At 39.7% G+C, this 23,873-nt stretch overlaps 1 protein-coding gene across 2 annotated transcripts in view; it reads left to right on the top strand.

Annotated features, from left to right (window-relative positions):
• The window catches only part of adam12b (ADAM metallopeptidase domain 12b), a 92,723-nt gene that overhangs the window by 10,755 nt on the left and 58,095 nt on the right, over window positions 1-23,873 (top strand). For both annotated transcript variants that reach the window (XM_074676027.1, XM_074676026.1), the window contains exons 2-3: window positions 6,792-6,910; window positions 10,626-10,699. In XM_074676027.1, coding sequence (XP_074532128.1) covers window positions 6,792-6,910; window positions 10,626-10,699 — 193 coding nt within the window. The remainder of the gene's footprint in view (window positions 1-6,791; window positions 6,911-10,625; window positions 10,700-23,873) is intronic.

The raw sequence follows: 23,873 nt of genomic DNA, 5'->3' as shown, positions 1-23,873 counted from the left end.
AGCAAGCAGTCACTAATTCAGTATTTAAAGGTAGGGTATGCAGGATTTTCCTAAAAAATAGAAATTACAAGTTTTACAGAAATAATCTTGCTCAATTGTCTCCAGCTGGCCTCCATCCATATGTCAGCATCTGTATCTGCCTCTTACCCCTCTCCTATCTGTATGTTGATGTTTTGGTGGCATCCAGATGTTTCTGGGTGGAGAGTAATGGCTAAAATACACCAGATGTTTCTGCAGTGCATCTCTGTTCTGTCATGGCAAACAGATCAAATAGGTTTCATTCAAGTCAACGTGTCAACTCACATTGGATCCATTCTGTTGCAGTATGTCTGCGTGGCTGGTCCGTCGTGTTGCAGGTTACAAGCAGCCATCCTATGTCTGAGGGATGCAGAGCTGTAAATAAATTCAGCATAGGAAAGATCGAGAGGAACAGGAAGTCATGACCAGAAACTACCTAAAAATACCCAGTGACTTTGAAGAGAGACTTATCAATGGAGAGGGAAGTGCAGGAACTCCTCGGTCTTGTGACTCCAGCTGTCCGTCAGTCACGCTGCTTGCTGGACTGAACACACAGCCGGCGTAAGTTGACAAACGCAGTCAAGAGGCAGCACAAACTGAGTCGCACTGCAGACGTGGCTGGTGTATTTCAGGCGTTAGCATGGCTGCATCAGCCAATCACAGCATGCCCACAAGTGACTTTGCATGTTGATTAGTAGGTGGAAGAAGCTATCCTCAGTGGCTATGGTAGTGGACAAAGCACAGAGCAAGAAAAACATGACTAAAGTGAAACAAAACGCCAGACAGATAAAGTTTTTTAGTAAACATGGGTATTAAAAAAAGTAAAAAAACAAAAACAAAGTAAAACTTGGCTGGACTTTCACTTGCTTTTGGGCACTTGGAGAGCAGCTTGGGACAAGGAGAGATGCGAGTTGGCTTTCTGCTAAGTAGGTATGTGTCAGATAACCCAGTGATTAGCTTGTACTAACATGCCAGGTCAGGTGCGTGGCTCTTGAGTCCAGTATAGTGGGGGTAGGCTGCCACTGGCACTAAGCCAAGGAGGAGGAGCCTAGTTTGGATGTTGTGCTTACTTAAAAGTAACAAAATTTCCTGCTGAACTGTGAGCTTTATGGCTAACTTTTTGGTTATTTTTGTTTTGTGTTTTTTTTTTTTGTTTGTTTTTCTTTACTTTTTATTGGATTGGCCAGTTGAAAGGAGAGACAGGAAATGTGCGTAGAGTGGGAACGAAGACATACAGAGAATGGTTGAGCTGCATTGAAGACCTCAGCTTATGGGACCTGTGCATAAACCACTAGTCCAACGGCAACCCATAAGGTCTTGTTTTTAGTCATGTTTTTTACTCTGTTCCTGATATATTGGTCTGTAATGGTATTGTCAAAACAGAAAGTATTGCTCTGATGACAAAGTTTTGAAGGTTAAGTTTGGTTGTAACTGTTTAATCATCAGAAAGTCATGGGGGTGTTTTTTATCCTCTGATCAAATTAACAAAAGAAAAATAACTATAAGACCCTGTTGTCACTGGACACAGAGTTTGAAATTATTGGTACATCATATAATTCTTCACTATCAGTGCTGCTGTCATGAACAATACAGTTCTGAAGCTTTTATGTGAAAAGTGGACATGTGGATAATTGCTTTCTATTCTAAGTCTCACTCTTTTGATTAGACGTCACATATTTTTTTAACATGAAACAAAGCAGGAAAAAGAGTAAAAGACAGAACAGACCTGTGCACACTGACAATAACACCTATCTCTTGCCCATGCAGCCGTTTGCTGCGACTTCATGATCAATAAGTATGATCAATGCAGTAGGCACTCTCAGAAATGGTTCTGGGTTAGAGCCACATTTCCGTCGATTCCAATTCCAGCGCTTGAACTTACCCCTGCTGTGTTTTGCTTCGTTGTCAGCAGTTTTGGTACTACGCTGTTTTATTTAAAGACAGTTGTCCTTGTGTATAATTGTGGAACTTTCTCTTTTCTGTGCTTAGTGAGTCACTGTTGGCTGAGATTCTCCTATTCAGGGCTTTCACTGATACGTCATGGGGGTTTGATTGGAGCCTGGGATGACTGGTTTTGCTGTTGCCATGAATGTATTGAACATTAAATCTTTGCTATTATTAAATCCATAATCACAGTTCTTATTCACTGATCCACTGTTATTACAAAAGTCACGTCTCTGGGGCCCATTGTGTGTCCTCATATTTCATATTTGACCTTTTTTCAAAGCTGGTGAGATCAGGACTGAAAAATAAGAGCAGCTAAGACAAAAGGTTATTGGGAAAAATGCCAAAAGTTTTTGTGCTCATCAGTTCTTAGATGTTAGCATTTTCTGGTTATCTCACTTCCGTGCAGTAGGAAGCACGATATCTCTGGGCTTTGGATCACTGCTCGGAAAAAATTTTATTGAATCAGCTATAAGCTTATGTAAGGGAGATGTTCTGGACAGTTCCCAGCTTCATACCATTGTGTTATAGCGCAAAAGATTAATCCAGTAGATGAAAGTTTATCCAGTCAATATGAAAAACAGCAACACTGGTTGGTATAATTATTTCATATATGTATTTGAAAAAGTCATGGCATTGGAAACCAAAAATAAAGTTCTCACCAGAGATCCATTATGTAGCTGTAGCTGAGGTGAATGAGTTAGCCCAGTATTAATGAGTGAATTTTAATTCAAACTTTAAAAGACACACCAATTTGAATGAATATCTTTTCTCAAGGCACCTTAATATAAACAAATGAGTTCATGGACAGGTCCAGACTAGGGATGCAAGAGTCAAAAAGTAATATCAGATATTGTGACCAAGGGCTGATCCATTGGACAGATCTATTTAACTCTGTTCTATGTGTTTCTAACTTTTCAACAACCATGTGACAGTGTATTACTTCATCAACACCAATATGTTCATGGTTTTAAAAACAAATGAAGTGAGACAACTGTAGCAGCTCAGCTATGTGGAAGTATCTCACAATTGTTTTGCCAACAACTCTGATGGCAGCTTGTGATATGTGCAAGCTTAGTTCCTGATATATCTAGTGCTTAGGTGTACAGATATACTGTGAACTCTGTTTGTATTGGACATTGACTTACCACACATTTATACATCTATTATCCCATAGAATAATATTATTTATGTCAGTTTAAATATTTTTAAATTCATTTGATTCACAAAGTTAGAAAAGCCTGAAGTCACCAAAAATGTTATTGTCAGTCTCGCCCTCATATTAGGAAATGGTAATGGTATTAGTAATTGAATGCCAAATTATACTGGTATCAGATCAGATCAGATCAGTATCAGCAAATACCAAGTTAGTAACTTGAATGGGATGTGGAGATAAAATGTGGAAAGGGAAAGACCCGAGGTCAGTGTGCCAGTTTCCTAGCAATGAAAGCCTACAGCAGCCTGACTACGGGCTGGTCCAAACCTGAGTCAGCTCTGACTACACGTTTCATTAATGGAGGAGATTTTTATGTCCATACATCTTGAAAGTAAAGGGGTTGTTTGCCTCCCAGATCTTCACTTGTTTATTCCAGAGGGGAGGGCCTGGTAACCCGTGGCTCCACCTCCCATACTACTTTAAGAGGCTGTACAACAAGGTGGCTTGAACTTTATAGATCAGTGGAATGGTTTCAATGTCAGGTGGCAATTTCTCCCATGGACTTTAAGATTTTTTTCATGTATTTGTAAAATAACCGTCTTGAATTTAACACAACAGACAAATAATGGTTCTCTGAGTATCTATGGTGACAAATGTCAGCAGCTGCTGCTCCCAATATCAAGGGTAAACTTTCCAGCTCAATTAAAAAGTTATGTTTTTATTTCTGCGCTGAAACACACAGGGTGCAGTATTTTCATGAAATTCACAGTATGCTGTGCATAATTTGTATGCAAATATTACTTCAGGCTAATCAGATTGCAGGCATTCTCTGAAGTCCCACTGTGACGTTTACTCTCTCCTGCACTCTCCTTCAACACCTCGCCTGAGCATTATCATGTCCTTCATCCTCCTGTTTTGACCTCCCTTATGTTGTTTATTGTGTTGTTCATCTCACGAGAGAGACGTATAAACATTTATAGAGCAGAGCTGTGATTTCAGCAGCGCATTCGTGCTCTACCATAGATTAAAAGTGGACATGTAATGCTGCACATATCCTTGTCCTGTGGCTGCTTTTTAATCAGTCCTGCCTAAATATATCATTTGCCCCAGAAAAATAATGTAACACTGAATATGAAAGTCATTTTAAAAACTTACAAAAGAAGAAGCTATTATACTTTTGGTTCAAAATGAGCTTGATTTTGTCCTGTCTCACCCAGCACCCCTCTGTTTGCCAGAAGTAATTGTGGCTCATTTCATCCTTTCTTATTGGTGGGTATGTTACATCCCTGCTGAGAAAATTGTGTACAAGCCCTTTTTTGAATCCACATTGTACTAACTAGAAAATCAGAAATATGCTCCTGCTCAGGCTGGACAAAAATCCATCCTTGATTTTGTCGAAATGAAATAAGCTTAAAAAGAGATGTGTGTTTTGTGGCTATTAAAAGCAGAGCAAAGAGGGAGATGATTTTGGCTTTGGCTGGTTTGACCCATCGCTGATTTCCCCTCGTGTCCAATGTGAGGATACAACTGTGGTTGGCTTAGCAATCAAAATGCTCTCCAAAAACGTGCGGGATTAACCCAGTTTTGGTTTGAATTTCAAAGGTTCCCAAAGAGGATGAGGCTCATGAGAATGATCATGAATGCCACATTTCTTGGCCGCTTGAAGGAAACGCTTCTTTTTGGGGGGCAGAGACAGAAGCTGTAATCTTCGCTCAGCTTTAAACTCACATGCATCCTGTGTGTCTTTTTGCGCAACGCATGCACATGAATTCCGAGAGGGTCATTGTGTTTCAAACAAAGTGCTTGTTAAACTGTTGGGCAGCTTTCTAAATCCCTTGAATCGGTGGTGCTACAGCGTTTTTTGTGATAATCTTCTGACGCAAACAATCTAACAAGCGTGACTACTTCAAGTGTGAAGAAGCATGTCAGTGGGCATGATTTGTATTGAGGACAGATAAGCAGGAGTGTGTCATTCAGTCTGTCCTGCCATTTTATGTGACCACTTGGAACTACTATAAATACTTTTGCCCTCAGCTGCAGTCTGATGAAATGTTACTACACAAACTAGTTCATTTTGCGTATACACCTGCTGTAGTTTCCTCTCTGAACCGTGATTTGACCGACAAACCCTGTCGACTTGAGAGATCTAAATGAACAGCCAGGGACACCAGTGCAGGTTTAAAAGTCCTTTATTAACAAGATGTCTACTTGACTCTTCTTTTATAGCTCCTTTTTAATAGCACTCGAGCCACAGCCTGTGGTCTCAGTCATGCTGCTCCGTCTGTCTGTCGTGGCTTTCATGCACCACTAAAACCAACAAACTACCAACAGCACATGTTCAATTCCCTGTTAATTACAGGAGGCCCCTTTTATGCCCTTGTTAGCTTATTATCCAGCGTGGATAAATGGAGAGTCTGGGACCACACTTGAGAGTTCAGGACAGCCGCGTTGCAAACTGTTTGAAGTCGTAAGATGTGCAATTGTGATGGTAAAGGAGTCGTTGATGGTTTTCGTCTTCAAAGCAGAGACATGTTGGACTTTGAAGCAACAGACAGCTTGACAATGAAGACATCTCCAGAGGGTCAAAGGTCTCACAGACTGTAATATCTCTGCTCTTTGCACGACTGAGCCCTGCACGATGCTCCACATGCACATGCAGACAAACAGATGCTTCATGTGTGCATCTCAGGGGATTGTTGAACAGGCCCAGACGTTAGATGTACAGTAAATACAGACACAGCACGCCCTCTCAGTCTTCCTTTGGTGAGAGCAAGAGTGTGAAACCTCAAACAACCTCCCCCCTCCCCTGCTGCACTCCCTCTCATCTCCACAGCTCCTCTCTGGGTTTGTAGCATTTATTGGGCTTCACAGGAAGCCTGCTGGGCCCGCTACAATACAGACATGCTCAGTGAGGCCGTGGGAGCATTAGGGACAGCCTCGGAAAAGGGAGGAGAGCTGAAGGAGCAGAGGGAATTGTGACTGTGATTCCCACATTCTGCTTAAAGCCACTGATCCGGTTTGTTATATTTCATCCTATGCTATATATACAGTACATCCCACGCTGTTTGCCTCCCAAATGAGCTGTCTTTAAAGAGCTAATCAGCATAATTGGCTGCAAACTTTGCTAATTTCACTTCTGAAAGAGCAGTAAAATGATGGGTTAGTGAGGGAGAAAGTTTAAAGTCACAGGCTGATTGCCAGTTTCTGAACTTCTACACAAGGTGAAAGAAAAAAGAACTTGATGGGACAATTTCACACTATAGGTTTTTTTTTTTTTTTTTTCTTGAAGTCTGTTCGTGTTTGGATGCATCCTACTGACAGAGTTTCTCATGACTGTGAGGGAGCATCTTTTATTGATGTTGGTCCTGGTGCAGAGGCCCCCTTGAGGACAGCACATCTCCTCACAGGAACAAGAGATAGCTTTTACCCTCTCTTAGCATTGCAAAGCACAATTTAAGTAGTCCCTCGCATTGTGTTGGAGTCTTCCTTTCTATTTGGTGTGCTTGAATTATTTAAGAGAGCACAGAACAGCTGAGATATCCCTGACCCATCTATCTGCATGCCAGAGTCACACGATGAACTGGACAAACACTTGCTCTGATATTTAGGGTGTGATGCTCCATCACATCATTCAGGCTTTTCTGATTATCTTTTCTCTTATATTTCTTTACAGGTTTACCTGGTGAGGCTGAAAAACAAGAAAAGGCAACCAAACCACAACGCTACGGGACCACTGTACCTCTGCAGCTGAAGGGCAAAGAGCGCAGACCTGTCTGCCAGCTCAAGTCTGGGGTAAATACTTTCAGAGCTTCTCAGCAGCGTTCTTTCAATGCAAATAAGCTGGCTTCCAAGTTTGTTTCCAAGAGCTCAGCCAAGTACAGATGTCTGTTTTTGTGTTTGACATAAACACGGCATATGATTCCCTCCCTTGTTGCCTGTTTCCCCGCTTGCTTGATTTTCTTCAGTAGAAAGTCGGCTCTTTAGCTCTGTTTATCCTCTGTTGGTTCCCCTTTGTGGTTTCTTTCTTCCCAGCTCCCTCTTCCTCCTTCAGAAATGTCCCCTCCTCTGTTTGTTGAATATGAGTTCACTCTCAAGGCCAGGCTTCTGTGAGATTATTCCCATCAGCCTTTTATACAATGGAGGATAACAGCCACACCAAGGAGGGAGAAATAGTAGATTTTAGAAGCAATGTCTTTATACTGCAAGAATAAAGCTATGATCCTGCAAGAATAGTTTTAAGAGAAATAAGTCATAAATGTATGACAAATTAGATGGTTAATAATTAATGGTTGGTCTGCAAATGAAACAATGTATCAGGGGTTATTAAAAGAGCATCAGGCTATCTGCACATGAATGAAAGAACATGGATCATCCTGGGATGTAGATTAAACTTGATAAGATGTTCCACGTTTCTCATTTTCATGCAGGTAGCTGGTTGCTTTAATTTTATAGTATAACAGCTTCTTATACTAGAGTCTTGTTATTTGGCAATATACCGCAAAAACAGACGTCTAAGCAAGTGTTCATCTCTTATTTTATTAAAAATATTTAGGGATGGGTACTGAATTAGGTACTTTTATAGGTACCGACCGAATTCTGTCAAAAGTACCGGGTACCGGTTCATGTGAAATCAAAAGGTACCATGTTTAGGTACCTAAATGCATACTTGTGACTGTGAGGGAGTGGAGGGGTAGCCAATTTTCCATGCTGGACATGAACACAGTATTGCAAGGTTATAAATATGTGTAGTCAAAAAAAACACATGTATTTTTTACTAAACAAATTGTTATTTTTTTACCACAGAAACACAAAAAAGTACCGAAAATTGGTACCGCTGAGTACCGGTACCGATTGCCAGGTACCGGGCATCGATACCATATCGTTTCAAATGTGAAAGGTACCCATCCCTAAAAATAATCTTCTTAGACTTAATATGAGTCACATCACATAAAACAGGATCTGTTTTAATTGAACTGCCTTGCCACCTTCTGGCCCAGAGTCTCACACACACTGCCGTAAATTCCTTTAAGCAAGGGGTGTGTTTGTTTTGGAATTGAAAGGAGATCAGATGGAAACAAATTTTCTTTGTTCAAGACAACTTTTTACTGGATACAATGGGCCGAGGTGAGGTATTTATCAGTACAGTTTTAGTACGGTTTAAAACTTGTCAACAAGTGAATGTTGCAGTAGCTGGCGAAATGTAGCGCTATCGGCATCCCGATGCTCCAACGTATCTGTAGGCTAACGTGACAACAAGCACACATGGTCAGTAAGTAGTTCAGCAGCTGTCTGTATTTATTGCTGCAAATTTAAAATCCTTTTCATCCTTGAGGTGGCCCTCATCCTCTGTCACACAGGGTTACATGTCTGCTCCGTGAAAGATGATGCTGTTGATGTCCTGACACAATACATTTTGAAAACTAAAAAGCAAACACCCTTACCTACTTTTCTATCACCATGTGAGCTCTCTTTTGACTTTCCACGCTTGTAGACCATTTTGTCACATCTACTACAAATAGAAGGGGCGATTATGCCACCACATGAGGAAACTTGATCCACAGGAGGTTAACTTTTGCAAACTCCTTGAGCAGTCAGATATTTTATTCTAATGCAGGGAAGTCCACATTGACGATTTTTTTTTTTCACTCAGTCAGTCAGTAAGAAAGGTCAGAAATGTTAATGACACGTTATGTCTTTTATATGTAATAATATCCTCATGTAGAAAAAAAGTTTTAGCTTTCGCAACATAATTAGATTCCCTCTTCTTTTACAACTACATCAGATATGCTCAACCACCAGCTGCTGCTGACATTGGGTGTTATTGTTGAGGAAACACAATTACTTCACAACAGGCTATCTACAACCTGACCTCTCTCAAATTAAAGTGACCGCCAGGGCAGCTGGTGATTGTCTCATTTCACTAAGACTTAAGCCCCCCAGCTAACAGATTTATATATCTGCTCCTTGTGCCAATAGAAGGTTATCAAGCAGCCGTAAAGTATTGCAGAGTCATTACTTAGAGTGACATCCACTCTCCACACACTCCCAGCCACACTCACAAACAACCATGGACATGCTTGCTCATAGACAGAGCCCAGAGCAAAGAAATATCACTAAAGGCGGTAACATTTGAGTAAAATCAGAAAAATGACCCGCCTCTACAGAAATCTTTGTCTTCCTCTCAATGTGAACATCTTGTCTGACAGTTTCTTGATGTTTCTATTACCATGTTGTAAGACTGGTCTAATAACAGCTTTGGCCTTGGGCATGAATACACTGTGCCTCCATCCTGCTGCTCTTGGCATTTCTTCTCTCAGATAACTGTTTTCTGAAAAGCGTCAAGTCATCCTGGAGCGGTTTTTGTTTGGAAATTTGCCATTTTTGAGATTTGATTTAGGATCAGATCAGTCCAGGTTCTTCCAACGATAAATCAGTGGCACCAGAATGGTCACATCACATAACCGTCACAGCTGTTCCTGCACTGGAGCGCCAAAAGGCCAGGTTTTTACAAAGAGCAGTTTGATGGAATATTTATATTTATCAGCACAGAGTGAGACATTTATGAATGAGATAAAGTTATGCATATGCTGTTTCCTGTGAATTGTTATCCAGCGTAGATGCCAATTAAAACCAGAGGTGGACTCTAAAGAAGTAGTTGTCAGTGTGATTTCTCTGCTCATCATATTGTCAGTTCCTAATTCTGCTACATCCTCTGCTTGCAATGCACAGTAAATCACACCATGTTTGAGTTGGTGCTGAACATACAGGAATGCCTGCTGATCAGATCCTGGCTGGTTAAAGCAGCGATGTCAGAAATGTTGTAAATTCAGGAAATGACAGTGCTACCCAGTGGACCAATCACAGGGCTGGCTGTCTGCATCGTATTTAGGCATTGTTTATATTTTAAGGCTAAAGTATGAAGCCCATGGGGAAGTGTTAAAACAGCAGTTTTTCATTTCTCCAAATAAGGCTGGCTGCAGAAACACCAGATACCACATGCACACCAAGCCAAAAAAGATGATTTCTAGAGCAAAGATAAACATTTTCCCAGCCTTCTCGAAAAACATTTTGTGTCTGAATAGCTCATTTCCCTATCGGCAGACAGTGGATACCTTTGATGAAATTGATAGGGGTTATTACTTTAAAAAAGACAGTCTGGATGGAAAACTTTGGCTAAGTTTTGAAACAAGTTCAATGTATCCACTTCTGTGTCTTGCACAGACTTTGGAAGTGTAGGATGTGGAAGCTGTCTTCCTCTTCCTCTGACACCATTGTGCCTTGCCACATCCTGCCTTGTATAGACCCTGTGTGTGTGTGTGTGTGTGTGTGTGTGTGTGTGTGTGTGTGTGTGTGTGTGTGTGTGTGTGTGTGTGTGTGTGTGTGTGTGTGTGTGTGTGCGCGCGCATGTCAAAGTAAGGTGAAGTTTCAAGCTAATGCCTGATCCACAGGCAGGATGGGTGAGATCCGGGCACCACCTTAACACTGCCATCATCTTTTTGTCTTTCAGAGTTATCCTGCGTCACTCCAGCTGCTGGTACGTGCTGAGGGTGAACAGCTGATCCTGTTGCTGGAGAAAAATGAGTGAGTTCCCCTTTGAAGTATTAAAACCCTCTATGAATGGTTGGACTTGAACATCCAAGAGTAGGGAAAGTTGTTTGGGTCTAGCTTAATAGACTTTAGAGTATTCTAGTAGGGAGAAAATAATGTATCCCCCAGTGGTTGGACTCTTTAATGATTCAGCCTCTCCGAAGGGCCGAGAGATGAAAGCTGATAAAGAAAGAGGCAGAAGAGAGCTCGGAGGACATTTTTGTCCTCTCCTTTCCTCCTCTTCCCTCCAGACTGCAGAGAAACAACACAATGAACTAAGAAACAAGGGGTGGGGATCATTTGGAGTTCATAAATATTTAGATACACTAACACACACGCAAAGTTTCATATATAGAGGAAAGATTGCAGTGAGGCTGGTTACATGTCCAGGGGAATTGGCAATCTTACAGAAATTGAGACATCATCGTCTCAGGTCTAGTTTTGACGAATGATTCTTATTCAAAAAAGAATGAAGGCATAATATTTTACTCTGCTGCTCTGGGAAACAGATATTGACACTAAAGTGATGGACTTGGTCTGTGACTGGTCAGACTTCTTGCTCTCCAACGAACATAAGTCAGGTTGCAGCGATTTTTAGGGCTCTGTTTTTTATTTTTAACAGAGGAATTATGAAGTAGTTTGAAACTGATTCTGTAGTGGAATTTAAGAAGTGAAACTAGTGGTCATAACTAACACCTTTGGTCATGTGACATTTAGAAGCCCTGATATTGAATAACAATCATTTTCTTTTGCAGATTTAAAAAGGTAAGGCAAATATTGAATTCATTTTACTTTTTAAACACATCTCTTCTTCTTTTACCCATAACTCCAAAACACCCATACAAGTATTATTCCAATGTTTGCCACTAAAAACAAAAAAAAGAGAAATTCCTGAGGTATAAAGGCTAAGAAGTGACACGCGCCACAGAAAAAACTGTCCCCACCGACCCCTTTGTTCCCCGCTCTCCATGTAACCTACAGTGACCTCAGCATCAGCTGTGAGTCATCCGTCACCAGCCTGAAGCCCAGGAGCTCGCTGCCATTCCCATCCGGCCTGTTCCCTGTCAGGCCAGATGTGTCCTCTGTCGCTTCACCAGTTCAGCCAACCCAGAACAGGTGGTCTCTGACCTCAGCATAGGTCTGTTGTGTCGAGTCTGTTAGTATTCAGTCTGGGCAGAAGGGAGGAGCTGGAAGAGGAAAAGGCAAAGGCTTTAGTTTCTCTGAATTATTTACAGTAATCTTGCAACACAAGTCCTGCTCATTTTCTATCTTAGTTGTCCTTTATTTGATATATACACATTAGACACCTCATGTCAAGTTAAGTGAGCTTAACCACTCTAATGTTTCTGAGATTTATTAAAAGAATATTGTAAAATGTGGAATTTAAAAGACAGTTTTTGTAATAAGAGCACTTTAAAGACACATGTTCCTCTCCTTTCCTGAAGCATTTCTGCTGAATTCACTTGCTGATGCATGCTGTCACTCTGGATATACTCAGATTACTCATAGCAATGTCATTTTTTTTTCTTTTCTTATTTGAAGCAGATACTCACTCAGTTGTGGAAACTTCAGTAAAGCTAATGCCAATTTTTTTTTCTTCACTTTTCCTCCTCTACATTGCTAACCCGTTAAATCAATCATGACAGGGTTGGATCATCAACAGGAGAGAAAGATAGCAGCGATACGGTGTGAAAGTTATTGAGCTTTAATGCTACTTAAGGAGAGTATTTCTAAAAGCTGAGAGTCGGTATGTGCTGCTTCTTTTGTGCTGAGTTATGGCAGCTTTCCTGTGAAGGCTCATCCCTTTTCGCTTGAATCTGCTGAGTCCAAGCTGTTTGCTCATTTGGCCCCGCTGCACAGCACACCTGTTCCAAGGCCAGTGTGAAATGATACCAGTCCTCACCAATACAAACATGCTACCAGATCCAATTAATAAACTGCTGTTTGTGAGACTCTTGGCTCAGTCCCAGGAAAACTTGGCTACGGTAGGACAAGTACAGATCTACTAAGGAGAGAAATCAGTGGGGTCTGCTGTGTGATGGTGTGTGTATGTGTGAGAGAGAGAAGAATGTCCTTCAGTACTAGATGTAGTGCCAGTGTTTTTAAGAGAGTCAGAGTCTCTCAGCATTTGGACATCTTGTACCTTTTACCTTGACTTGATTTGCTCTCCCTAGGTGGTATGTGCCACTTCTTGTGTGTCTTTTTTCCAGCAACTGCGGCACAGTTGGAATAGAAATTGAGATGTAAAAGACAGTGAACACGCTGCATCTGTACTCTACTTAACTACATTGGCATTTGTGTAGCTACAACATGACTTCTCTATGTAATTGCTCTGGTACACACTGTTATCACACTGTTCTTTTATATCCCATCTGGTTAAAAGGAGAAGATGTTTCCCATTAATCTGTCATCGTTCTTTTTACTGTAAAGCAAAGAAAGTCATAGACTATATTTAAGGCTTATGTGTCATTCAGTGCATATAAAGTTGGAGGGACATAAACTTGTTCCTGTGGCAGCAGTTTTGATGTATAGCACTGATCAATGGCACAGTAATTCATCATTCAGCTTCAAATGACTAATGGTGGTCTTATGGGACATTCCACATTTGTCGTGATTAAAGACTTAAATAGCTCTGTCTTGGGGACCAGGTTGTTGGTGTGTAAGAGAGAGATATATATCTAAGATATACAGCACGGCCTGATAACTGAAGTTTTTCGTACCAAGTGTTCTAACTTCCTACTTTTTAGCTTGTAAGATATATCGTATCAAATTTATTGTGTCATCATGTATTTTGTTGTATCGTACTAAGCACTACTATAGTTTACTATACCATATTATATCTTACTGAATCATGTCACATCACACTTTTTTGTTATTTTTTGGGCTTTTTTATTATTTGTTTATTCATTTGTTTTTTTTTGCATTAATTAGAGAGAACAGGAGCTTGCCTCATATGGCAAGTAATCTAGATGGCTAGGCTATACCAGCACCTCATATCTAATTTGAACTGTGTCCTACTGTAGCGTAGTGTCTTGTTAAGCACTGTATAGTATCAGATCAGATCTGATCATATATTTTTGTTAACATATTGTATTGTATTACAATATGTAATTTATTGTGCCATATTGCACAACAAATCATGATATTGTATCACATTGCATCATAAATTGATATAATATCTTATACAGTTATATTGAGTTGTATCAAATAATGTTGAGAGTTAACATACCTTATCACACTGAATTCTGTCGCATCCTAATGTAAGGTATCATATTATGACTTGAACTTTAAACCTGACCCTCTCCAATCCATCCTAATTGGCTAAAGTTTTGACTTTTAATCTGTGTTGGCCACTTGCAATAGCACATATTATTATCAAATAAATTGTTTTTAAGAGAAGGATTTTATTAATTGTATTCACAAGTAAATGAAAGAAAGATGAAAGATGCTAAAGAAAGTAATACATATATATATATATATATATATATATATATATATTTTTTTTTTTTTTTTTTTAATTTTGCAAAATAATTTGCCTTTTTTTAAAAATCAAATATCCAGTTAATGGTTAGACATCTGATGCATGATATTTGAACTTACCTCTAATGAAATCAAAGACAAGGACTTACTTATTAAGCACTCAACCAACCACAAGCATGTTCCTGACTTAACTTTACATTCTCACAAATGACGGATACAAATAAATGTCTCTGTGATAAGTTTTAACCCCTTTTAAATACACTGTTTTTTGTTAAATAAGTTTTGTCATCTCTTCTCTGAAACACAATAAGCTGAAAGTGTTCATCGTCCTGGCTCGATTGGCTCTTTGCACTAGACCGTGTGTTTCCCAGTGAGAACATTTCCTTTCATTCTTCTGCAGCAGGAAGAAAAGAGGAAAGAGTCTTTTCTGAGCACATGGCCACATCCAAACAACGTCATTATGTGTTTGACAAAAAGTCCCCATAGCAACATCCTCTGTGAAAGAAGTCTTCCATTTCAGTAACAGCTGACAAGGCCGAGATCTCACTTGGTGTGTTTGTACCATGGAAAAGGTATAATGTCACCAAGTCTGTTCAGTGAAGAGTAGCGAAAGGCCAGACAAGGAGGTTTCAGGTTTTTGTTGCATTGTAATTGGATCTGTCAAGAGTGGGTGATAAATTGATCTGTAAGTGACTATAAGCACTATTTATGTGGAAACGAGTTGGCTGACTGTTAGCTGGTCTAAATTTCAGTGCCGATACTTTTTATACACCATGTATAACTTTTCAGTGATAATGGGTTTCCGTGCAGTTGATACAAACCTGTGCTGACCTAATGACCCAGTCTGAAAACAGATGTCTTCTGGATGCTGAGCAGCAGCGAACTTCATGAGCAGCACTTCCTCCTCCTCCTCCTCCTCCGCTGCCTCTCCCGTCACTCCCTCTTCCTCTGTTCTCGCATGTCGGTGATTGAGTTGTTGTGATGTGTTCTTCCTGTCACGTCACGCTGTTTATCTTTATCCAGATTTTTCTACCCTGCTATCTGTCGCTGTCTCGTCCTCTCCCTTCCTCCCACACTTGCCACTTGCAAGATTGTGTTTTCGCTGAGCAGCTCTTCTGTCACCATGCAACCTGAGACCCTGACAGAGCCACCATAGGGAACATTGGACCTCAGGCTGCTGTTTAGTGCCAACCCATGTGTGCTTGGATTTCGGTGCCAAGTCTCTGTGTGACTTTACTTTGGGTGCCAATGCATTTTGCCCTGCCTTTCATTATTAAATCACTCATTATTACAGGGTTAACACCAGTCACTTACAAGCAATTACCCTTATTGTGTTTGTCAGGTATTTTCTGACTCAGTGGCACGATACAGTAAAAAGAGGAAATGGAAGTTCTCTTAACTCTTTCTCAACTAATTTCCTTTGATAAGGCAACTGTTTTCCTGAAGGCAGCCAACATGGTTGTTTCTGCCTCCTGCCAGATTTAGAGATGTTGAGAGAATCTATGTGAGCATTTTATTCGAGCCCCCGTGAGGAGTATTTAACTGGTTGTAAAACAGACTAAAATTGTTTCTGACACCAGGTTTGGAACTACAGGAGCTAACCAAAGCAAGATTCAAAAGTTCTCTATATTGTAATTGCAATGCTTTCAAACCCCACAATGTTTTATTGTTAAAAGAAAAAAGGCAGAGTTATCCTTTTTTTTTCAAAAGAAAAAATGAAACTTAAGTAGAAAAGATCAGCAAAGGGAATATGTGTGCATCTTTGACCACAGAGGGCGTTGAAGACGACACAAACAGAAGCTTCCTTACAGCAACAAGTCTAACCCAAGGTGGAACATCCAGTTTAGAAAAATAAAGCCTATGGGGAAGTGCTTAAAACTGAAGTTCATTGAGTATTCCCTGGCTGCTGTTGGACCAGAAACCACATACACGCGAAGCCAGAAAAAAACAGGACTTTTACGACATTTTAAAATGTACTTACAGCCTGGTTCAAAGAACGGCTTGGGTCAGAATGGCTAATTTCTCTGTTGGCACACACTTAACCAGAATTGAATTTTTTTCTAACTTAGTCTCCATATTAAGATCATGAGTTTGTCCAATCAGAAGCACAGAACCTGCTTCTTGAGTCAGCAATTCTAAAATTGCCCCTGCCAATGATTGGCTTCATTATTCTGTTTGGGAACAGACGGGTGACTACATCCATATATTATACAGTCTATGGGTGCCGGACCACACTAAATTTGAAGCGATGCACTGGTCACACTAGCTTCACAAAAAAGCTGCAGTTTCTTTATTATCTTAATAAAAACATGGTTTTATACACTGGATGGAGGCCAGGATAAAATAGCCATGCTTTAAAACATTTTAATGCACTCAGATGAAGCTAAAGACAGCTAATGGCAACCTTCAGGTTAATTTTTGCCAAATACTAATATAAGAAATACTGAAAGAAAAAACTGACTGTACAATTAATCATCAGATAGTTTAAACAGTGGTTCAGTCAGGACCATTTTTGTTTAAGAGGATTATTATTTCATAAAACAGTTTCACTAAGTTTTGAAACATCCCTGACCTACTATGTGCTTACAGTAAATGCAGAAGTCTGAGGTGGGGAGAGCATCCCTTCCCTTTTAGGTACATGCATGTAAAGCCAAGGCAGGGAGAGCATCAGTGAAGAGTCCCAGTGAAAATAGTAAATGGATTGTGTTTATATAGTGCTTTTCTCATCTGCTGATCACTCAGGCTCTTTAACATGACAAGTCATACTCATCCTTTTACACACTGGTAGCATGACAACCAGGGACAGTTTGAGATGGAGAGAACTAACAACCACTGAGCTACAGCTTCCCCCAACAACACATATGACATTGGTAAAATCAGAGCTTTTGACACTTTCTGTCAAAAGCATAAAGTGTAGCTTGGCTGAACCAGTTTAAAAGTGCCTATTTAAAGATTTACACATTTGATGCGTGGAAGGTAATCGGTTGAGCTGTCAGTTGGTGTGAAGACCAGCCGATGCACCGTGGGTTGAGCCTGACTTTGCGGCCTGTCGGAACTAATTCTAGCTAAGTTTTTTATCTCCAATGTTTTTCAGGGGTGCTGAGTATGACACCTGCAGTGGCCATTAGTCTTTAACTTTCTGTTGGCAGCTGGCTGAAACAAACATTTTCAGCGGTCAGATAACCTCTAGCTCCCCTTCAACACTGTGTACACGAGAGCTGAGAAAACTAACCCAAAGCTAAGATGAGCACACAACATGCAGTAGAGCTTTTTACACATCGTCTTTGTCTGAGTATTGATTTTTTTTCACCCACTGACATTGTAGTTGTAGTTTTTGTTAAGCTGAGAGCACACAGTAATCACATTTTGCCTCCTGCCATCTTTAATTAGCTGGCTAAAGAGTCCGTGGATAACGCAGCGCACCCTTGGGAGGAGCTGCCTGGTCTTGAAGGACAATAAAGAAAAAAAAAAGAGAGAGAGAAAGAGGAGTCTCAGGTGTTTTAGGAGGAAAAGATTAGAGTGGTAGTTTTTTTGAGTGGTGGGATCAGAGCCAAGCATCAGAGCCAAGCTTTCTCAAAGTCTCTTATAGTCTAAGTTTTTTCTCTTTAAGTCTCTCCCTATCTTAGGTTCACTTTCTTTCTTTGCCTCCCTCATTCTCTAAAAGTGTGATTGATTTTCCAGACTCTGAGATCTCTGGGGAAGATCCTTGTGAAGCCTTTCTTCTATACCAAGCGATAGTTTTAGAATATGTGGCCATAAAGAGAATCACATACTTCAGATCTGTCAAAAGCTGCTGCCTGGCATTATGTACATATTCATATCATTGTGGAGCTTTTTTTTTTTATCTGAGAAGATCACTGTTTTAAACTGGATGTCAAGAACTCAGACGAATCATTTCACCCCCCTTGTATGCGCTCCAATTGTTGGCCTAATTTTGCTTTCAATGAAACATTAAATAAATGAATGCACTGAAGCTGTATGTTGGCATATGGCATCATTATTTCTTCACAGACCTATTTCTCGAGGCTTACAGCGTGAAGAGGATTGTGAGGTTGTCCTTTGCAGCTACAGGACAACGTGGTTGGGATGTTCTTTCTGTACTTCTGTTCTTGTCCTTGACTCCCCAGTCCTATAAGGGAACATGGATTTGCACATCTACTAAGTGTAACCATTTTTAACCTTACATACACTGTTCATAGAGAGGGGTCAAATATCAAGGGTGCCGACTCACAGCACAACCAGGATCTTGTGAGTGTTTATGTGATTTTCTGTGTCATTTTATTAAAAAAAAGCACCTTGGGGATTTATTTCTAGCCTTAAAAGCACTGAATGGAGTTTTTATATTGTGTTGATTCTAGTGGCGTCTGGGCAACATTGGTGGTGTTTTTACAGAACAAAGGCTGCACCATCGTTAGGGATGGGAATCGAAAACCGGTTTCCGTTAAGAATCGATCAGAAATGTTTCAATCCATCGATATCGTTAGCCTTAATGCTTAACAATTCCTTTCTCAATTCTTTACATTTTGACTAGTCTGTGGCAGCTATCTTAGCTTAGCATTCAGATAAAAGTTTTCCAAGAAAACGCTGATTTCAGGATTTTAGCTTCAAGTTTTACTTAAGACTGAACACAGAAAGTAATGTATATCAGTCTTTCACACAACCTTCCTATTCAACACCTTCAGCATGGTATAAATCTCCTTATTTACCATGAACAATATGAGCAAAATAGTGCTAGTTAGATGCTAATGGGAAGTTGCATTGATACATACTTCAGTGTAACTTTGTTTTTATACAAGAATTTCAAATTTAATCACAGAAACATATCACAGTTACTCTTTGTTAACAGTAACAAAAAATCCAAATGTCAAAATACTAACAGGCAAATGAAAGAAAAGTTATGCCCAGGCTCATGGCTGACTTCATAACCATCGCAAGGTTCAAAATAACTTGTAGCTTGGCTATAACCACTTTGAGACACTAGATGACTTACTTACAAAAAAGTACATCAACCTCTCTTGACATGCAGCTTTTACTTATTGCAATTTATTTACCCGCAGAGATATTCAGATCCAGTAACCAATTTCATATTTGTTTACTTATAAACTTAATAAAATGTTTACACATAAAGGAGGAATTGATAAGAGAATCGATAAAGAATTGAATCGATTAGCAGAATTGATAAAGGCATGTGTAACAATAAAATTTTATCAATTCCCACCCTTAACCATCCTCCACTGTATCAAAGATCCTGTGAGAGAGGTGTTATTAGTGGAAGAAAAAAATGCTTTACAGCTCTCAATTTTTCTAATTTTTGACTACCAAGAAGGGTTGCTGTAAGGTTTAGAGCAGGGGTCTCAAACTCGTGCCATGGAGGGCCAAGAGGCTGCAGGTTTTCTTTCCAACCAGAAACTCCACCAGCTGATTTCACTGATCAGTCCCTACTCACTGCTCGAAGGTGAGGTAATTAGTGAAATCAGCTGGTGGAGTTTCTGGTTGGAAAGAAAACCTGCAGCCTCTTGGCCCTCCATGGCACGAGTTTGAGATCCCTGGTTTAGAGGTTAGTTATGGGATGTAGAGCTCCAACAGTGTGTGACAAGACCCCAATGCTAACTCAAAAGAATCCATGTTGTTTAGCCTGCTGAATTAGTATGCTAACCAAAATTAGCATATTAGCCGTATTGTAAACCAATAGGTGCTAACAGAAAATGGTTTTACCTCAACTTATGGTCCTTGGTTTCAGCAAGCAGAAGCTAAATGTGCCAGAACCTTTTTCACAGATTATCTGATCACTCTGTGTCTAACAGTGCTCATTTTAGTGAAAGTAAACAACCGTTGTCAAGGGTTTGTCAAGAGTTTTGACCAATCAGAATCAATTAAAATACACACCTGGTAAGTCAGTCAGAAAGCCACATCATAAAACTATTTAACCTCTGATTTATCACCAATAGTTAGCATAAGTTGAAAAGACGATCCTGGTGTCATGGTGTGCTCTGATATTCCAGTGAACATCTGTATTGCTCAATGTGCACACATTTTAACTCCTTACAGGGCAATGTAGCAGTCACATGGCAGCATTAACATTTAATCATGTTCATAGTAATTTTACTCTTTTAGCTTGCAAAGCTCTAGATGAAGAATTTCTCTGCATAAAATAAAACTTCAGCTGAAAACAGACATCTTTTTTCTAATCCACTTCCAGTATTAATCATGAGTTCAAAACTTTTCAAAAGAAAAATGACCAAAGTGAGAATAAACTGCTTGTGCTTGCAAACTTACAAATGATATTGGCTGAGCTTTCTTCACAAAAATCCTGACCTAAACGCAACACTAAACTTCAGCATATGGAAATTACCAGTCTTCTTACTGATTGTCTCATTTTACTGTGTAGGTCATAAAAAGGCTGTTTTACAGTCACAAACTCCTCCAAGTGCCTTTAAAGAGGCTTTTTTATCTTTTTGTTCTCAATCAGGCTGTAATACAATCAGTATGGTGTCAGGGAATTGGAGTGAACTATTACTTTGCATGTAGCAAGTAATAAATAGAGTAGTAAATCTATTTTCTGCGTTGGAGTTTTTGATATGGCCTTGAGGGGCTTAAGATGTTGATGGTGCATAATATCCTTATTTATCCCGGGCATCATTTATCGGCATCAGTGGGAAACACTGGCACATGGTATATGAATTATTAAATTACCTCCCTGTACATAGTCAGACCTCTTGAGATAATAAAATTCATGTGTGCTGCTGTACATTAAAATGCAATTCCATGCATTTGTCTATGACAGGATCCAGGCATTAATGTACCGTTTGTCACTGAATTTCTGTTCCAAGGCCAGGGCACCTGCTGCAGTGGAGTGTATCATAATACAATTTCACACAGGTACTCTTCAGACCCTTTTCCATAAAAGCTTGATATAAGATCTTTAATGAGGAATACTTTTCAAAGCAGAAATTGCTTTGTGTGTGATTCTCATCCTCCTCTTCAATATCAGCATGACGCTCTGAATCAGGCTTTTGTAGTGGACTCATGAGAAATAAGAAATGTCGGCTTTAGACAGCACAGCTCAGCAGATGTTTCACACTCCCACTGGTATTTATCTGATTTGGTTGATGCTGGCAATATTGCTCACAGTGATATGAGCCTGTACAGGTGGTGCTACCATCGGATTAGAAGATTATTGAGATTGCTGCTGCCTCAGAGCTAAAGCCACTGGTCTACAGCTTTTTAAAGGTGTTATCATGTATGTTGTAAATCCTTTACCACTATACATGATTTATCTTACATGATAAAAAGCATACCACCATGCCTATTTACGTTTAGCTGGAGCACACTGTATTCTGCAAATGTGAAACACAAAGCTCTTTTTTTAGCTTATCGTTAACTAGAAGGTGCTCACTCAGCTTCCTGAAAGGTCAGGGATGTTTGCTTACAGCACACACAATACAAACATGCACACACAAGGTAGCTCTATGCACACGCACAGGAGAGGAAGTGTGTGTTAGCAATAAATCCAGATGTTGCCTCGGAAAACAAGGGAAAGGAAGTACATCATGTGACATCACTGATAGAGGGGAAGTTTTTGCTGAGCTGGGTCCATGTTCAACTGGTCAACAAAACAGAATCAGCACAATGAATCCACAAGATGTGTGTTTATCAACACAGGAGCCATAAGGATGCATACAGTAACATACTGCTGCTGATTTGTTTGGGAAGATGATAACTGCACATGGGGGGTTACAAATATAATCCTTTAGAATGGAAACAGGAAATCTACGAGTAAATTGAACATTTAGTGTTTGAATGTATAACTGTAGGATGTGCAATATGTGGATAAATGAATAAGGTATGGTCTCCGAGATAAACTAAGCGATTTTACAGTTCGAAAAAACAGAGCAGTAAAATAATAAAACAGCTGTTAACACTGAAAAATCATCTTTTGGGGATAGAATTGAGAGAAGGCATATTTTAAATGTAACGATTTGTAATTTTTACGGAAAGTTGTGTGGAGGTAAGTGGAAAAAAATTAAGGCTGAAACAAAATTCTCCCAACAGTGGATGTTTACATTCTAGAGCTACTGGATTGTTATGCTAGAGTTAACCATCATTTCACTCCATTGTTTTGTTCCTTGTTATTCATATTATCTACCATGACGAAAACGTGTTCTTGCCTTAATTACTCCTTTTTATTTTTACCAGTGTTCCCACAGCCTTAGAAATTAGTCCAATGATATCATCACCTGTCAGAACAACCCCTACAGAACCCTACCCTACAAAGTAAGAGCCAAAGTATAGTTATTAGACTCAAAGAGAGAGATGTAGTGATAAACTCAGCTCATGCTGTTTCTGTTTTACGATGCAGGGTTTACAGTCCACATTTTTCACAATTTTTTTCAAGCATCTACACAACCCAGTTTCTGGTTTAGCTTTAGGGAAGAGATGCGTTGCTGTGCCTGCTATTACTGTCTTAAACTTAAGCTATTTTACTTCCTGTTTTGATATTAAACATGCCTTTATTTTGTAGGGATGCTAATACAGTATACCATTTCTAGATTGTGAACATATGAGAGGTAATGAAAACACCTGAAAGAACCCAAGTGCTTTGATGTATAAACGTTCCTCGAAAGACTCAGAAACTCCTAAATACATTATTATATACAACATTATCTGTGAGGTTTCTCTCTCACTTGCTTTCTGTTACCTGCAGCACTACTCATGACACATGAGGTGTAGAGAGGGATGATGTTTTTCAGTCTTAGATCTCATGTCAATGGATATGTAAAGAAAACTACGTAAGCTTGGCATTTATACTTTGGTGGGTTGCATCTTTGTGTGTGAAACACTGTTTGGGATAGGTACGTTCCACATCTGAAACGATACAGTACAGATGCCTGGTACCTGGTTATAGGTATCGGTACTTAATGATATAGATTTTTGGTGCTTTTGTGTGTGTTTATGTGGTAATAAATATGATTTTTTTTTAATACTAAAACTTTAAAGTTTTTCAATTTAACATATGTATTTCACAATTTACAACCTTGCAATGCTGTGTTCGTGTCCAGCATGGAAAATTGCCTACTCTTCCATTACCTCACAGTCAAAAGGATGTGTTTAGATACCGAGACATGGTACCATTTGTTTTTACGCGAATCGATACTTGGAACTTCTGACAGAATTTAGTCAGTACCTATAAAAGTACCTAATTGGGTACCCATCCCTGGTCACTGTATCCTTGACTGCAAAATAAACCAACTTGAATTGAACTTTAAGTAAACCAAAATGTGATGCATTGTTGCATTTCCACTTAAAGATAAACTTAACATTTGTTCAACACAAACTTTTCAAACTTTCTATTTTTGTTTTTTGAAGATTTTATGGGGGCATCTTCATGCTTTAGCTGATAGTAGGACAGTGAAATTGGAGACAGGGCACCTCCATGATGTGTCAAGTCCTAAGAATACATGATGTTTTTGTCACCCCCACATCAGCCACTATCGGAGAAATGTCAAGTTTTTAAAGCCCCCAGTCATCAGGGCTCTAAGTGACCAGAAGTACTCTGTTGTTCTTCTACCTATTGTCCTCTCATGTTACAGTGCATCAGCATCAGCATCAGTGACAGATCATTCCCTCTGATCTCCATGTAAGAATAATACATCAGAGCCAAGTGAAAGTTTCTTCTCCATGTTTGCAG

Source organism: Halichoeres trimaculatus, unplaced genomic scaffold (assembly GCF_033239565.1).
Source record: "Halichoeres trimaculatus isolate MK-OKI-2021-1 unplaced genomic scaffold, fHalTri1.1 fHalTri1_scaffold_8, whole genome shotgun sequence".
NCBI classification, from domain to species: domain Eukaryota; kingdom Metazoa; phylum Chordata; class Actinopteri; order Labriformes; family Labridae; genus Halichoeres; species Halichoeres trimaculatus.
The sequence above is the reverse complement of the archived record's forward strand: the minus strand, read 5'-3'. Positions and strand labels throughout refer to the sequence as shown.